The 18,064-nt window shown below is 46.1% G+C and overlaps 1 protein-coding gene across 2 annotated transcripts in view; it reads left to right on the top strand.

Annotated features, from left to right (window-relative positions):
- The window catches only part of Maml3 (mastermind like transcriptional coactivator 3), a 392,101-nt gene that overhangs the window by 369,411 nt on the left and 4,626 nt on the right, over window positions 1–18,064 (top strand). The window contains exons 3-4 of one of the 2 annotated variants that reach the window (XM_078022112.1): window positions 9,645–9,908; window positions 14,664–14,745. In XM_078022112.1, coding sequence (XP_077878238.1) covers window positions 9,645–9,908; window positions 14,664–14,745 — 346 coding nt within the window. Of the gene's footprint in view, window positions 1–9,644; window positions 9,909–14,660; window positions 14,746–18,064 lie in introns of both variants that reach the window. The other variant, XM_078022111.1, reaches the window with a different exon arrangement.

Consider the following 18,064-nt stretch of genomic DNA (forward strand, 5'->3'; position numbering starts at 1 on the left):
AGGTTTAGGGTCTGTTCTGCCCCAGCCCCACTGGCCCGGGGCACTCTCTGAGCAAGGGTGAGCCCCTCTCCTAGACCTGCTTCCTCCAGTAGCTGGTTTTCAGCCAGAATCTCTAAATATGTAAAGTACCAATCCCAGATCTCCCAGTGTTGCTGCTTTTTTCTGCTTGGCTCCTGAGTCCTACCTTCCTGAAGGCCCAGCCCCCCCACAGAGAAGGCTGCTGCTCTTAGGAAGGCCGAGGCAAGACCCTCATCACGGGCCACAGCCTCCTGTGACTCAGTGTGTTTTGCCCACAGCCAGGTTCAGCAGTCAGAAAACCAGGAGAGCAGGTTGACAGGTCACCCCTCCGGCAGTGTCAGTGGGACAAAGCGAGGGAGCTCTGCAGAAGCAGCTCTTCTCGGCAGTTGGAACTGGTCTTCCTTGCCCCCCTTTCCCAGGTTAGGAGGGTCTGGAACTGATGGAGGAAGCTGAACCCCAGCAGTCCTTCCCTCTTTCCTGTCGGAGCGGCTGCAGTGGAGGGCTCCATGTGGCAGGGTGGTGATGCTCCTGACTATAAATGGAAACGTTGGCCTGCCTCCCAGGATAACACAAGATAGGCCTGTGCATCCCTTCTGCAACCTTTGATGACTTCATCAGAGGGGCAGGACCCTGAGAAAAGGCTGGGGTCGGGGAAATAGTAGCTGGAGAAGAAAGGACCTCTTCCTAGCAGCTCCGTGGAAGACAGCGGAGACCGCTGCCCCTTCTGGCCTGCAAACCAAGGAAAGAAAGGTGGAAACATATGTAAATAGGCTAATGGAGCAGCCGATGAGCCACATACGGTCCACATGTCCTGACAGCAGCCACTTGGATGCTGGCCTCTGTGGGGCAGGTGCCGTCACCTAGAAGCTCAGGCTTGCTTCCCCACAGAGAAGGTGAGCTGTGGAGGCAAGGGGCAGTCTCTTACATCTCTCAAGTTCTTGAACTCTCAAGATCTGGCTGGCTTGGTCCCTGCTCTGTGGTTTCCAGCCTAGAATGGAGAAAAGCCACAGAGATCCGGGTAGTGAGCTCAACCAGTGGATCAAAGGATTCCTGGAAGATGGTCAGTGCCCTTCAGAGCCTTGCCTGGGACGTGGGAGCTGTTTGTTGAAGCAAGGAAAAGCCAGCCTGTGTATAGAATCTGGACCCCCAAATCAGTGGATCACACCATGTACAGGCCTTGAAGGCAGAACTTTCATACTCCAGAGCATAAAGTAGGCTCAAGGAAAATTAGTCCAGTCCTAGACATGACCTGGGTCCCTTAGGAACTTAGTACATTCCAGTCCATGGCAGTTTAGACTATTAAGGAGTTTTTTTTTTTAATAGTATATTAGTTAAAAGTAATATACATTCATAATGGAAAATTTGAAAGAATATAAAAAAGTCACAAACACTTTGTCTAGCAGTATTATTATGTGGCAGTATTTTAGAAACTGTTTCTATTTCCTTTCTCCCAACTATATATTGTGGGCCTTTCTCCATGTGATCAGCTAGTCTGAGAAGGCATGATTTTTATTGGCTGCCCTGTATTCATGGTATGGATATGCCATAATTTATTCAATCAGGCTTCTATTGTTGCACACTAATGAACTTTTAACCAATTTGGAGTTGCTTTGGTGGTGGAATTAAACACAACAAAGGGATCAAAAGGACTCTATAATTTACATCAAAGGCAGAGGAAAAACATAACTCTCCAAATGTGTTTCAGTGTGTCTTCACTGAAGGGACTTATGGTAAAGATGGTCAAAGTGCTGATAAGGACAAATGGTATTTTTGTTATTTTTACCCCCAAGGAAGTCCTTGAAAGCCTGGCCTTCCCTGTGCCTCATGGCACTCTCACCGAGCTGACCACTTTAACCCTTTCTTTAAGAGTTAGCAGAGGGTCCCATCCTTAGCTCAGACAAGCAGTTCTTCATAGGGCCATCTCCACCACCAACACCACCCACCCCACCACCACCCCAGTTGCACCTCATATACCTCATATTCCCTCTGCCAGATTCTATCATAGCCAATTAGTTGAGTTCAGGAAATATTCATTATTTGGACTTTGGACCTAATTCTGTGCTGGATGCTAGGAAAGTCACAGTCGTGGTCCCCAAGGAACTAAAGATCTTGCCAGTAAAGAGGCCATATGATATCACCCTGCCAGAACTTGGGAAGACACAACTTTCTACTACCCCCAGGTTACACAGTAAGAATCAGTAGGTATACATTCATGTGTATGCCATGATCAGAAGCATGGAAAATATTATTGCTTACCAGGTAAAGGCTAAAAGGAAGAAGAAAAGCACATCAAAATATTAACAATGGTTATGCTTGAGTGTTAAAAAGGAATATTGCTTTTTTTTTTTAAGAGAGAGGAGAGAGAGAGAGAGAGAGAGAGAGAGAGAGAGAGAGAGAGAGAGAGAAAGAATTCTTTTAATATTTATTTTCTAGTTTTCGGCGGACACAACATCTTTGTTGGTATGTGGTGCTGAGGATCGAACCCGGGCTGCACGCATGCGAGGCGAGCGCACTACCGCTTGAGCCACATCCCCAGCCCCTCCCTACATTGCTTTTTAAGTTTCCCCCAAATGATTGGTCATGGAGGGCAGGGTGGGAATCAGCCAACCATGTATTTTTAAAATATAGTTATCCTTAGTTATCCCTTGGGATTGGTTCCAAGACACTACCCCTCACCCCCACCAATACTGTGGCTGCTCAGCTCCCTCATATAAAATGGTATAGTGTTTGCATAGAACCCACACACATCGTCTCATATACTTGGTCATCTCTGGATTACTTACAATACCTAATACAACACAAATGCTATGTCAATAGAGTTAATACTATATTTAGGGAATAATACAAGAAAAAGTCTATACATGTCAGCACAGATGCACTGTCTTTTTGAAGATTTTTGATGCTCAAGTGCAGAACCCACAGATGAAGAAGGCCAACTATGGTTACTTTATCCAATGTCTAGGTAGGAACTCCATTCTGCTCATTGAAATTTAGAAAAAATGCCAAGTTGAAAGTACTGGTCCCCACTTTTGCAGGTGCTAAGCTAGAACCTCAGACTTCCCTCATCCCAGAGGATGCGCTACATGACCAAGAGCTAAGGCAGTATGACCACAAGCTGCTTGTTTTGTGGTCAGAGTGTGCCAGTCACTGGGCCCACAGGGGAGCTGAGTTCCTGTCCAAGTCTGCTGGGTTCCCCCAATGCAGACTGCTTCTTCTTGAAGGTTAAACAAAGAACTTTGCTGAAACCATTTAGCAGCCCTACTGTTGGGCCCTAAGTTACTGCTATTTCTATGATAAGATTCCTAAATTAATAATCAGTGCCCTTAAATTCAATTATCTTGGGGTTACAACCACCACACATCATAAAGCAACCCTTTTAATCTACCCTTCTTTAATAATCTTCTGAAACACAGGGGTGCAAATGGGATGGATACTATTGAGACTCTGCTAAAAATTTATTGTAAGAGTTCTCCAAACCTACAATGCAAAATCATTTTGGAGAAAGGGAAATCTGTACAAGATATCACCATACAGAAACCACATTTCTGCCCTGACACTTGATCAACTTCAAAGGGGATTCTAAGGTCTTATTTTATGTTTTGTTTCTTTCTCCCATGTATGATTGGATTTTCTAATCTTATGCCTTTTCTTTAAATGTCAAGGTTGATACATCAGGGGCATCCTGATTTGGGTACTAGGCAATAAACTTTAACATGATGTATATTTTTTATGCACTTTCAGTTTCATTCTTTGATCCTAGTCATTCCACCTTTTTATTCTGGGTCCCTTCCTTTCCCTTTCGGGGATTCTTTTCCCCATAATGCTCCTGGGTGGTCTGTTCAATTAAGACTAAATGCACATGACAGTGATGGAGAAGTCAGAATCCCAGAGATGCCACCACCCACTGTGGAACATCAGACAAGAGACTGGGGGTGGGGAGGCTGATCAAGAAAAGAATTGAATTAAACAGGTGAAAGCACCTGGCAGAGTGCTCTGTCTGTTGCAGGTGCCTCGTTCATGTTTAGTTTATCTTCTTCCATTGTATGGTCTTCTCCATATTTGAGAACCCTTTCCAACCAGAGGGGACTTTCCTCAAATCACAGCTTTCTATGGTGCTGCCTGAATATCACACCAAGGGAAGTCTAGTGACGCTGATGCTCCCTTAGCAACGCATTGCAACAGATGCAGTCGGGCTGCACCTACCTCAGTTGGGCTGCCCCTCAGCCTCCACAGCAGAGCTACAACTGGAGTACTCTCCTTCCTGGAAGAATCATGGCCCTGAACTCCCTTTGGAATTCTTAGGTTAGCAAACCTCACTGCCCTGAGCAAATGAGAGTTTTGTCCAAATGAGAAGAATTTGCAATAAAACATAAGCAACTCAGCACTCTGGCTTGCCTTTGAAAATGCAGGTTTGTAACCTATTTCAGGCCTAGGTTATATGGTCAGTGACCAAGAGCCTGGATTAAATTTGTGCCAGTGATTCTCAAACTATGGGGCATGGGCAATCACCTGGAAATCTTGTTAAAACACCCCCAGAGGATCTGATTCAGGGGCCTGGGGTTGAACCTGGGGACATGCATTTCAAACCAGCTCCCAAGTGATGCTAATGCTGCTGCTTCTGGAACCACACTTCAAGAACCCCTGATTTAGCCTCTGATTGTACCCAAGGTGGGGGGAGGGGATAGCATCTTAATCATTTCCATCTCCAAATTTCCATTGTCAAGGAGGAGTCAAATCTGATTTTCATTTCAGGGGACGGGTACTGAGCTGGAGGGGTCAGATGGCTTGCCTGTACCTGTGGCCGTCACCGCCAGGGGCCTGGTTCAGCCCCACGGTGGTTGTCCCTGGCTGCTCCCTGCCTTGAGACTGTTGAACTCTTGCCCAACCCTGTGATGTTAGCTTTCACCTCTCACAGACCTCCACCTCTGAAACTCAAAACTTGATAGTACCTTGACAGGAGAGAGCTTCTGCATACCGAGAGGTTGGACATAGAGGTCTTCTGATAAATAGAATTTAGTGGAAATTCCATTTGGCCCAAAGATGAATTTAAAACAACAAAAAAAAAAAATTACTTGACCCAGTTCAGAGTGAGTGTGTGTGTGTGTGTGTGTGTGTGTGTGTGTGTGTGTGTGTGTGTGTGTGTAACACAGATTTGTTTTCTGGGACATCTTTTATGTTTATTCATTTATTCCTAGTTTTTCCTAGCCACGGCCCTGACTCTGTCCATGCGTACTTCCCTTCGGTATCCCGCAGACCACTGGCACAAGCGGAGTGGCCGAGCCAGGCAATGCGTGGGCAATGCGCGCGCTGGCTGAGGCCCTCGGAGACCCCAGGGCTGGGGCCTGGCCTGGCCACGCGCCCTACCAGCGCGGGGACCCTGGGGCCGGCTTCTTTGTTAGGGCCGCGTGCACAGGGAGACCGGGAGCGCACCGGCCCCACTGCCGCCTGCTTAGCCCCAGGCCCCGAAGGACTTGTAAGCAGACAGGCTCGAGTCGAGAGGGTAAATTACGCCCCCGGGGACTTTTTAACGAAAATCCTAAATTTCATTTAGGCTGCTGGTAGACCGCGCGGTGGCAGAGCCCAGGCGGTGGCTGCCACAGTCCCCGGGCCCGCGCCTCCGCCCCTCCCCTTGCGCGCCTCGTGCAGCCGGGACCACCGGGAAGCCAATCCCTCTCGGACTGCGCGCCCCGGGCCGATCGGCGGTCCCCTCCCGCCCCCAGCCTGTCCCCTCTCCCTTCCGTTTCCTTCCACGTCCTCTTCCCGCGCCCTCCCCCACCTGCAGCCCTCCCCGCGGGCTGGGAGGAAAGTCGGTAATAAGAAACCCGTTCGGTGTCACTCGGAGAGGGGGGAGATAGCCCCAGAGATACACGGCAACCGAGAGAGAACTCATTTTGTGTAAAGAGGGCCTCGAGTCACCAGGGAATTCCTGGATTGTCTCAGGCTGTCGTGTGGGATGTCCATCACGCCGTGCGAACACCATCTGCTCGGTATTATGCTCTCAGTTGCCAGGCTACCTGCTGTATGCAGCAACACTTGACTGCCTGGCTCCACGTCCGCAGCGGCGGCCCAGACGCGCGGGGCGGGGGAGAGCCGAGTCCTGATTAAGCCATCTGCAAGGGGAGGGGACGCGGGCGGAGCGGGCGGAGCGGGCGGCCGCGTGCCGAGCGCCGGGCTGACACCACCATCTGCTGGGGCGCGGGGAGAACAGCAGCTGCTCCCAGGGCCCCGACGAGGAAAAGGCCCCATTCAGCTCTGGGCATTTTCAAGCCAGTTATTCACGACGTCGTTGTCACCCCGGCCTCATCCCCGCCGGCAGCCTTTTGTGACAATCCCTCCCAGGAGCCCGCAGTCTTTGGTTGGCTGCCAGTAACCCCGGCCCCTCTCACCCAAACACCGTGCATGTTCTTGAAAACACTTCAGAGAAAATCAAGCTTCCCTGCGCGCAGATTTATAAATAAACAGCTGGCTGTTCTTGGGAGATATTTTTAACACAGCTGTTTTTTTGAAGTCGAAAACTGGCTGGGGGGAGGTAAGGGTGTTTTTGACACCTCCCACCTCACTGGAGCCTTTAGAAGATGGCTAAGTTCTTGTCCCTGGAGGGGGGAAGATGTGTAAAACAGGTTCGTTGGGTTTGATTTCTTGTTCCTCCCTTTATTTTACTGGAGAGTGAGAAGGTTTGGAGAGTAATGAAGATCTATGTAGCCAATTGGATTTGAGGGGAAGAGAATGTATTAAGATTCTGTGGAGAAAGCAAGGGAGGTCGTTGGGCAGGGAGTGGAGAACAAGCCAGTAATTAAAACTAAAAATACTGCATCATTTGGCTCCCAGGCATTACATGTCGCATGACGAAAGCTCAGCCTGGTTTCCTCTAATTGCACCACACAGTGTGTGTCCTCCTTAGAAACAAGAGCAGAGACTGAAATCATGAAATTTGACAGACTATTTCTCATTAAGCCTTCTTAGACTGGAGGTTAAAAGAAGTCTGTAATGTGAAGGAGCTCCGCCAGCTTAATTTGTAATGCAAGTCACTTGATGCGCCTTCACACTTTGCAATACACACCTGAGGCTGGGGCGGTAGGTGACTCTCACCTGCTGTTGAACGTAGCAGAGCTTGCTGGGAAGGCACCGAGATGTTTCATTGGTGATCCTTCACCAGTGCACACAGCCCTTCTGCCTGTGTTCTTCAGTGAGGAACCCCAAGGCATAACTTTGGGGAGAGGATCCTTTGGGGAAATAATGGAATCCCTGGAAGTAATCACTATTCTATCCCTTTGGGAGTATTTTTCCCCCACAGGGGGAAAAAAAGTGGCTCAATAGATGAACATCATCACCCCATTGGCCTCTCCCTTTCTTTTCCCTTTGGAGAGAAATCTGGGAAAGCAAAGGTTCCGGCTCCTCCCCTGGGGCATACTCTCCAGCTGTGTGGAGCTGGTCCCACAGGACAAGAATACCTCAAAGTGCACAAAGAAAACAGGGCCAGTTAGAGCAGCCCTCTCAAAACTCAAGGTACAAAAACCTGTTATCTTTCCTTGGGTCTCATTTCTCTTCAACTTCCTTCTCCTTTTCAAAACTGGAAAACATGAAATATACCGAAACATGCAGAAAAAATATATCAATATTCTTGCTGATGGACTATGCATCAGTGTAAACTGGTTTGTAAACGTGTTAAGTCAGCCATTTGGATGGGTGGCAAGAAACAGCTCTATCCTGTGAGAAGGAAGGGCTTGGAAAGCAGGTAGCAAGTGTTTTGAAGAAAGAAGACCCTGAAATATCTAGACCCCTGCAAGGGTCAAGCATAAAATAAACTTTTTTGGAAACATCATGATTGGGGACTTTTTTTTTGTTTTGGCATTAGACTTTTTTTTTTTAGCAACATTAAAAATATTGCATGGCTCTCTACCTAATTACAGAAAAAAATGCACACCCAAAAAAAGTTTTATGAACTTCAGGGCCAGCATTTATGTGTGACACTGCACATTCTTGAGAGACACGCTAGATATTTGGTCTACAGGCCACTCTTAAGTGTGCATCTGGCCCCATGCATAGCCTAGACAGGGCCAGGGCAAGTGGAAAGAATCTTGCATTTAGAACCAAGCTTAGTATTCTAGGTCTGCTAGTTAGGGGTCATTCACTTACTAATTGCTACACTAACTAGCAGGACACTTGAGCCACTGTTGCTGGGGTAAGAGGAGGAGTGTGTTGTGTCGTGGTCTTCGTTTTTGTTTATTCTGTTTGTTTGGGTAGATGGAAAGAGGGAAGAAGTGCAACCAAAGATGTGGTGTAGATAGAAATTCAAGGGTGGAAGGAAAAGTCTGCGAGGCTCAACCTATGCAGTGGGAGGAAACCAGAGTACAGCAAGCTGGGGTCGTGGGGAATTAAATCCAGGACTCTCCGTCTAGGACAGAGATGAACTCTGTGTTTTGAGAGGAAACTTCCAGCATGATCAACAATATTTACACTGAAAAGGTAGCAACACAAAAGAGGAAAATGCTAAAATCCAATTCACATTATAATAATTTTTAAAACAACCTCAGAGCTGTTCACATTCCTTTCTTATTCTTTAGGTCTCATGATAGTCACTCAGGGTATGGCCGTTTTTGTCCTTATAGCTGTACCCACTTACTTTGTATATACCTCAGAAATCAGCTCCTCTAGGTTCAGATTAGTTGATTAAAACTTTAATGAACTAGAAGAAGTATTTCTGCAGAACAATACTTGCCATTACCAGATATGCTTGGTAGAAGTGTCTAGAAACCAAATCTCACCCCACACCTGACGTCCCATCAACTATTTTTCCTACATAGTGCCCTCTCTGCCCAGCTCTTTAGACCCCTCTGAGCACATCCTCCAGGGCTTGGGCTGCAGGGGATTAGCTCTCTGTCACTTTCTGTCTCCGCAGGACCCCAGTCCTTAAAAATTGCCATTAGTTGACTCTCTGACATACAATTATAGAATCAAGAGTCCCAATCCAGCCCCCCACATTCAAATCATCCTAGACACATGAGACACGATTCCATTTTTAAAGATGTTGAGCAATTACCAGCTTTGGTCAAAATAAAACATTGCCAATTCTCACCATCCACAACTCTGAGCAGCAAGATTTTTAAATCCCTTCAATGTTGTAATCAATTAGAATAACATCAAATTTCAGATCTGTTGATTTTAAAAAAAAATACCCAGCATTTTTCTGGGTTTGTCCCTCCTACTTGCTAAGATGTCCATTTTGCCAGATGGACGGTAAGGAGGAAGAATCGTGGGCGAGGTCAGGATGCCACCTCCAAGCTGACGGTGAGCCCAGCCTGAGGGCTTATTCCTTTCCCTAGGAGCGCTCGGAAATGAATTGAAAATCCAGTTCATATCCTTTAGTTTCACCTGAAACACACTGGACTTGGCTCAGACTTCCCAAATTGTGACAAAGCCACGCTCTGTCACAATCCCCTGTAGCCTCTGTTTCTACTGAGGGAAGGCGGGGTTTGAGGACTGCTGGATTGTTTTTATAGAAATATAATGGGTGCCCCTGAGGACCCCTAGGGCCTGCTCCCTTCCCCCTCCCAGGGCTTTCCCCTGAGAGGGCAGCGAGTGGCCATGAGGAATCACTGCATCCATCTCTCTTCTTGTCCCCCCAGGAGCCGCACCCAGTTGGGCTTCCCCGGACCACAGGCCCTTTGCAGTCCTCTGTGCCCCCAGGCTCGAGCAGCATGGTCTCTGGGGCCAGTCCTGCTGGTCCCGGCTTCCTGGGCAGCCAGCCTCAGGCAGCCATCATGAAGCAGATGCTGATTGATCAGCGGGCTCAGCTGATGGAGCAGCAGAAGCAACAGTTCCTGCGGGAGCAGAGGCAGCAGCAGCAGCAGCAGCAGCAGCAACAGCAGCAGCAGATTCTGGCTGAGCAGGTACTGTGCCTCCGTGGTGCTATCCATCCATTCAGCAAGCACTTATGTGGCACCTGTTGTCTGTGAGGGACTCACCACAATCCCTGTCCCCGGCACACAGACCAGCAATTCCCAGGACCACAGAAGAACCTACAGAATTTAGAGCTTTTCAATTAGTTAGGCTTTTTCCTCTAATGAATTAGTTTGTTCTTAAAAGGCAAGCGTCAGCCATCAATGTGAAGGCCCATTTGTCAGAGACAGTTCTTCAATCCGAGGCTGGCTCCTTGTCTTCTGGATCCTGGTACAGGGATCTGCGTCATCAGCCTGCAGTGGGGGCTGGCTCTCATTCTTCTGAGGACCTCATATTTCTAGCATGAAGCAAAAAAAATAATAATTCCAGGAACTTTGTTTCTCGGGAGGAAAGTGCAGGAGGAGGGACTGCAGAGAATTCTGCAGAATTGGTCACGAACAATGGACCCGGAACAATAGCAGCACAATAGGGCCTGCAGAACCACCTGGAAACCTGAACTGGGGGTCACAGAGAGGGTGAAAACTTAAGAAAGTTCCTGACAGCTTTTAAAACAGCTCAGGAAATCTGTGAGTTAAAGGAAGGCCTGACACAAATACACCACTACCTTAGGCATCTTTGTCCACCCGTGCTGTATAATTCCTCCAGCTTTGAAAGAAAGCCTTCCCTGCAGACCGCTCGTGTAGGTTTTGATTTGTTTTGTTTTTACAGATGTCTGAGCCTGATTTAGTATTATCCCAGGGAGGGCCTGAGGCCGCCTGCAAGAGATCCCCAGATGGCCCCTGTGGGGGCCTGCCCAGGGGATCTCACACAGCAGCTTCTTTATTGTGAGAGGTGGGAGGTTGTCATATAAGGCTCAAGGCCCAACATGGCTCGGACTCATGGTAATCCTTCTAGAATGTTCCTAATGAGCTCAGAATTCTAGAAATTTACAAAGCATCCACCACCGCCTATTTACAAGATTCCAGGTAGGACACGGGCATACCGATGTCCCTATTAACCAAGAACAGCAGCTCGAAGTAACACCAGTTATCCCCCAAAGAGAAAAATTGTCCTGTTGGGCACAGTTCACTCATGTTCCCTGTTTTTTGCTTTCCTTCCTGAACAGCTGTGTAATTATCTCCCTTTTTACCAAGGTCAGTCAGCCGCCTGGCAGCTATTGTACAAACAAACCTCTATCCCTCTCACCCTGCATAAGGTGTGTGACAAGCAGCCATGCTAATACCTCTCAGGCGGTGATACTTGGAGCTGCAGAGGGAAGCCGGGTTTTGTAAATCCTCTCCTCGGCCAATCCCAGGAAATTTCAGGTGTGCCTGAGATGTTGAGTGATGGCTTTTGATACGTGTGCTGCCACCAAAGCCCAGGGGGAAGTCAGGGTGACCAGGCAGAAATCCCAGTGCCAGTCTCAGGATACTCCTACTCAGGAGCCAGACCAGCCAAGCCCTGGGGGAATAAAGAAGGAGGTGGGAGCGTGTAGAAGGAGATGTAGCAAATGATGCCCAGACATCAAGAGGTGAGAAAATGAGCTAGACCCCTCGGAATCCAGGACCTGGAGAGAGAGAGAGAGAGAGGACTCCTTGGAAAAGATGACAGGGGGACTGTGACCTGAATGCAAATCTTTAGCAACCGTGTGAATTTATAATAGGGGTCCAAGTCGAGATTGTTTTTCTCAGGGTGAGAACCTGCCCATCCTCTTGCTTGCAGTGGTGATTTTGAAACAAACCACTTGGCCTCTGACTTCGTCGACCAGATTAAGTTTGAATAATTTCCTTCATATAGCTGGTTTCACAATCACATGAGATCATGTGTGCAAATGTCTTTGGAGGCTGTATGCTCTATACTAACTTATATGGGGACCCAACGTGTGACCTTGGTGTCAGAGAACCTTGTGAAGAGCTGCAACCCATGTGCCAGCCACATCAGAATGGCATCTTGCCCTGGGCCTGCAGATAGCACTTATTAGTGCAGGCTATCCTAGGGGGTCTCCAAGTGGTGAGCTGTCAACTTTTTGCTAGAGAATGAATACTGCCTGTCACATCAACACCTTGCTGATTTTCTGTCTCTGCAGCATTGAAAGTGTCCTGGCAATTTTTAATTTTGGAAACAATCGTAAACACTTGGGTTTCCTGAAAGGCCATATGAGGAAAACAGAAGGATTTGGGATAGCAGATCTGTGGGAACTTTAAACTGAGTCTCGTTGAAAGCCGGCGTGGGTTAACATTAAGTGCCTCACTCTCCAGGAGCAAGGCCCTGTCACTTCTCATCTGTTCACAAAGGGTCAACAGAATTGGGGATTTTAGATATGAAAGAAATCGAGATAGTGAAGCCCAATCATTTTACAAATGAGGACATTAAGGTGTCATGGTTTGGATATGAAATATACCCCAAAAGCTCCGGTTAGTACAAGAATGTGTAGGTGAGGAGACTGGATTAGGAGAGCTGTGACCTAATCAGTTCATCCTAGTTTGAATGAGTCACTGCAAGCAGGAGGGGGGTCACTGCAGAATGCCCTGGAAGGATATGTCCCCTTCCTCTCCCTTCCTCTCTCTACCTCCTGGGAACCATAAGTAGAGCCGGGGTCCTCTACCATACCCTTCTGCCAGGATGGCCTGCTTTACTTGGGTCCAGAGCAATGGAGTCGGTCAACCGTGCACTGAACCTCTAAAACCATGATCCAAAAATAAACTTTTCTTCCTCTAAGTTGTTCTTGTCAGGTGTTTCAGTCACAGTGACGAAAGCTAACACTTAAGGCCAGGGAGCTTACGTGATTTATTCGAGATCACAGAACTAGAGAGAGGCAGAGCCAAGAGGGAAATGGGACTCCTGACTCCTGACTCCAGGCCATAGCCCAGGTTTGTTGCTCTCTGTGAGTGGCACAGTTTAATCCTTTTTTTTTTTTTTTTTTTTTTAATGCTGGGAATCAAACCCCGGGCCTGGAGCATGCTAGGCAAGTGCTCTGCCACTGAACTATACCCCAGACCTAAATTCCTGCATATGATGGGAAGTTCAGCTGAGGAGAACCTTTTAAATGCTCAGCTAACTCTCAATCATGCCTCTGTATTACTGCCTAAAAGATTAGCATGGTTTCTGGTGGACTCTTTAATGGTCTGCACGTCGATAAATGTCAAGAGTTCTCTGCAGAGTCCTATGGTAGGCACTCAGCTGGGGTCAACGGGGTAGAGGCTGTGTGTTTTTCTTCTGGATGCCAGAATGCTGGCTGGCCTTGTAGAGAAAAAGAAAATTATAGAGTTGCTCAGGAACAAACACGAGAGAAAAAAATAGAAGCCAACACATGTGGTAAGAAGTGGTCTATGTGTGTTATTTTTATAATGAATACTCTAAAGAGCAGGGCCTTGTTGTAGGTTCCTTAGAGCCCTTGCAGATGGAGGTGCTTCATGCATATTCAGCAGATGCAAGAAGGAGGTCAACCAGCCTCCGAAGGTCACGCAGCTACTCTTGGGGGCAGCCCTAGAACTAATACCTCTTTCTGTTCTCTTTCCACCTCACTCTGGGTCCTCTTGCTTTGCACATACAGAATGATAATGATCGTAATAGCCTGCCTGGTGTACTGGTAACAATACTAGTAGTGCAAATTCCCAGGAGTGGCAGAAGAAAGACGAAAATGCTGGCCTCCTGGATCTTGGTACATGTGGAATCCCATGTGGTTTCCTCAAAGCAGTAAATGCTGAATATTTTACTTGTATTAGATGTATGTTCAGGCAGTGTGGCTTCATGGGAATAAGATTAGCTCTTTTATATAGCCCCTGAGGATCGCATCCTCCTATGCCCAGGTCATTGAAAAGTAGTTGTTTGTCCCTTTGAGCTGGGTCCCCTTGGTGCTAAGGAAAGGCATGCAGGCCAAACTTGGGAAATTCAAATCCAAACCACCTCCCTCGACACACATTCCTCATGAGCAGCAAGTCACATATCAGAAATGCAGGAAGATGTTCACCAAAAGCACATTCAGAAATGTTGGTAGCAAAGATATCATGTCAGCCCCATACTAGAAACACCCAAAACGACCACCAGTGGTAGGATGGGTGAATTGTGGTATATTCATAGGATCAATGCTATTCAATAGTAATAAGAAAGCAATCAGTGTACAACCCAGCACAGGTGAAACTCACAAATACAGCAGTGAGCATAAGAAGAAGACAGACACAAAAGCAGCATTATATTAGTCCATTTTACAATAAATTTATTTTTTATTTTTTATTCCTTGGTACTGGGGATTAAACCCAGGGGGACTTTAACCACTGAGCCATATCCCCAACCCTTTTTTATCTTGAGACAGCATCCAGCTAAGTGCTAAAGGTCTTGCTAAGTCACCGAGGCTGGCCTCGAACTTACAATCCTCCTGCCTCAGCCTCTAGAGTTGCTGGGATTGCAGGCATGCGCCACCGTGCCAGGTTGAAGCCCTTTCTATGAAGTACAAAAGCAGACTTAACCAGTGGACATTGTTAAAAGTTAGGCTAATCATACCCCTGGTCAAGGGAGGGTGATGACCAGAGGGGCACCAGGAGCTGTTATAGACCTATGGAAGCTGTTACCTGGATTGTGTTCACTTTGTACAAATCCACCCACCTGTGTACTTGAACTTTGCACACTTTCCTGTTTGCACGTTATTTTTCAACATAAAGTTGAGTTTTGGGAAACAACCCTGCCTTCCCCAACTCCCAGGATGTATAATCAAGTGTCCTTCCCCCGTCTCACGTCCCCATCTCTTTTGTCCTCTCTCGTTCTAGCAGTTGCAGCAGTCTCATCTCCCCCGGCAACACCTCCAGCAACAGCGGAACCCATACCCTGTGCAGCAAGTCAATCAGTTTCAAGGTGAGGCCGTTCTGCACCTCTTCTGCCTTATCCTTCTCAGTGGCAAAGCGTAGGGAATGCGTGGCCGGTGGCGTTGCCTTACAGTCTGTATTTGTGTCTAGAGAGTCTCGCAAATATTTAGCAGCTGGCAGGAGAAGAGTACCAAGCATTCAGAATGGATTCCTGGAGGCCCCTATTGTGCTAGGAATGATCATTTTGGTCACTGGGTCACAGAGAGCCCAGGGGGAATGGGGTGGTGGTGGAAGGGAAGACTCAGGCAGCTGTCTTTTGGCAAAGGAACAGCATCTTTCACTAGTTTAGCAACCAGTAAGGACATACCAGTGCCTACTGGCCCAGTATCAGCATTTTTTATGTCTAGATGGTCATGTTAGTGACCACAGGACCCAAGTCTTGGGCTGTATCTTTCTTGCTAATCCCAACAGGTGAGGTGACCAAAGCCCTCACTTCCAACAACCCAGTGGAAGAATCTGGCTTGAAACAAACACCAGTCTATGCTGAACGTAGGCCAAGTGAATTGTGCCTAACCTGCTGCCAGTTGCAAAAATCCTGAATTGTGGGCACACTGTGTGCCAGCGTAGCCACCTCATGTAAATGCAGAAGGCCCACTCGAATATCAAGCCCTCCCAGTCTCCAAGAGAGAACCCTGGAGAGTCCCGTATGGCTGGAGGAAGAGCCTAGGACCCTTCCCAATCTTACCCACAAGAGTTTTCAGGGGGCCACAGAAACCCTAATTCTCACCCTCTGCCTGTTTAGTGGGATTCAGATCAGTGTTCTAACCCCTCGATGTAACCGACCCTTTAAGAATCTGCTGGAAGCATGTTATCTGCAGGAAAATGGATGGAAGAGTCCCTTCATTTGTCTCATTGTAACAAGTGAAATAAACCAAACTCAGAAAGTCAAGTATCATACGAAATTGTATTTTTATATGGTGTGCATGTACAAATATGTAACAACAGATCTCAACTTTATATACAACTGTAACACACCAGTTTAAAAAAAATAGGGGGAAAAAGAATCTGTTGGAAGCTACAGAGCCTCTGCACAGAAATATGCATATATGTAAATATATGCAAACTCTGACATCATTGCCCATGTGTGACACTCTGGAATTTGATCAATAGACTAGGTGAACAATTTATGACCTGGGGTAGCAGGTCTCAGTCTTTGGGTTATAACAGATGATTAAAATGATTTAGTGAGTCATAATTCACATGTTTTAAATGAAATACAATAGAAATTATCAGGGAATATCAGAAATGTTAGTTTCTATTATAAACCCATGTATATATATATACTGGGTCGCCCACTATGATTTGTGGCTTAATGAGTGTGAAACCCACTAGCAGTTACTGATAGATCTTGCTGAAGAGTGCTTGTGAAAACACTAGGCCCTGAATAACTCCTATTCCTTTGCACCCCTGGACCATTTATATGACCCTAGACCCCTTTGGACTTGACCCAGGAAAGACAAAAAGAATTGACCTGTGCACAGGTGTACTGATCAGTGCCAGTATTCTTTGAAGAAGTACCGTTTCAAGTTTCTCCACTGGAGAGTCACTGTGACATAAAGTCTTTGTCGCAGATACAGAGCCCTCCTTTTCACCTGAGTTCTCAAACTTGAGCCTGCAACAGAGTCACCGGCAGAGCTCATTAAAGCCCAGACAGCTGGGCCCCTTTAACAGGGTTTCTGACTCAGTAGGTCCAGCCTGGGGCCGGAGAGTTTGCATTTCTAACAGGTTCTCAGGAGTTGCAATCCAGCTGGCTAGGGGAGCACACCTTATTGCTGCTTTAAAAACATAAATGCCGATATACCAATCACAGAGTCCCTTGAATTTTCTAGGTTCATGACTCACTTATCGTTTTTGAAATAAAGGATCCACCAGAGTTGAATAATTCCTCTGTGTTACAGGACGTAGATATGTATTTATATGACTCTTCTGAATGCTTTGAGTCTAGGTTAAAAGTTAGTAGGGCCCCTGAGCTGATTGCTCTGAGATATAATAATTTTTTTGCTATGTTCACTATTTTCCAGGATCCCTAGATAGTGTGATGTTATGTTCCTGGGAAGATGGTAAATTGATAGATAATAAATACAGTCCTCAGAGAGAAGCTCTATTAGGAATTACTTGCATGGTTATTACACCATGCTCGTAACCACCACGAAGTGTAAAGGTCTTAATGACCATCCTTTTTCCTGTTGAGTTCCTTGCCTCTGAGTGATCATCCATACCAAATGCTTCTTTTCCACAAATATAGAATTGTGAATGAAAATAGAACATAGAAACTTTTAGGGAAAAAAAACTTCATATTGCCATCTCTGTTTGAATATGGAAGATTTTCGCTGACATTGTGATGTTAACCAACAGACAAGAAAATTAATGTGACTACAGTGTCTCACAATAATATCTGTTTTAGACAAAAAGAAAAAGTAGTCTGTTTAACCCACTTAGTAATCGGGTAAAAACAATTAATTCTTTGGATGCATTTGAATTTTTTTCCTTTGTATGTTTAAAATAACGGAAGGCATAAAACTGGGCTAATAGAAAGCTTTATATTTCGCTCAGGTTGAAAATATTGTGCTGATTGCTGATATTTAAATGCTTTTCTTAAAAATAAGAATTGCATCTAGATGGTGCCGTCATTTATGCTAAGTAAAAGTAATAGTTGGCTTTGAATAATGTTTCACTACCTGTTAAAGGGCATTTCAACATTTCTGCCTTCTAAAGAAAGGAACCTATTTCCCATTCACAAAATTAGTCCAGACAATACTCGGTCCATCAACATCCATTATAAATATAAAACTAAAATGTCCAAATTATGAAAGTCCTCTAATCTGTGTCCAGCCGTCCTCTCCATCAGTCTGTTTATATAATCTGAGTCTATCCAATCAATCTCTGAGTCAGCAATATTTTTCCCTTAAATTTTTTGTAAACAACTCAATAACTCATTTCACGATCTGATTGGCCATGCAGTCGATACAAATTCAGTGGTGAAGGTCACAAAACTTTATAACAAGATTACAAGTTGAAGGAGATACTACCATCCAGTGTTTGACCATGAGGGTTTGATTTTTTTTTTCCAAAAATTACTTGGATATAATTAAGCTTAAAAAAATTGAAATGCTTCTAGGGATTTAAGTTTTTAGATCTTTCAGTTTCCCCTTAGTACTGTTTCATTTTTCAGTGTAGCCTCATATTGATCAGAAGCCACAAAAACTTAAGTCATAATCAAAATCCCCATAATTTTATTTCTTAAAGAAAGGAAGAAAATATGGAGACGTATTTGCTGCCCAGAAATCAATAACCCCATCAGGAAGACA

Source organism: Ictidomys tridecemlineatus, chromosome 9 (assembly GCF_052094955.1).
Source record: "Ictidomys tridecemlineatus isolate mIctTri1 chromosome 9, mIctTri1.hap1, whole genome shotgun sequence".
NCBI lineage: Eukaryota > Metazoa > Chordata > Mammalia > Rodentia > Sciuridae > Ictidomys > Ictidomys tridecemlineatus.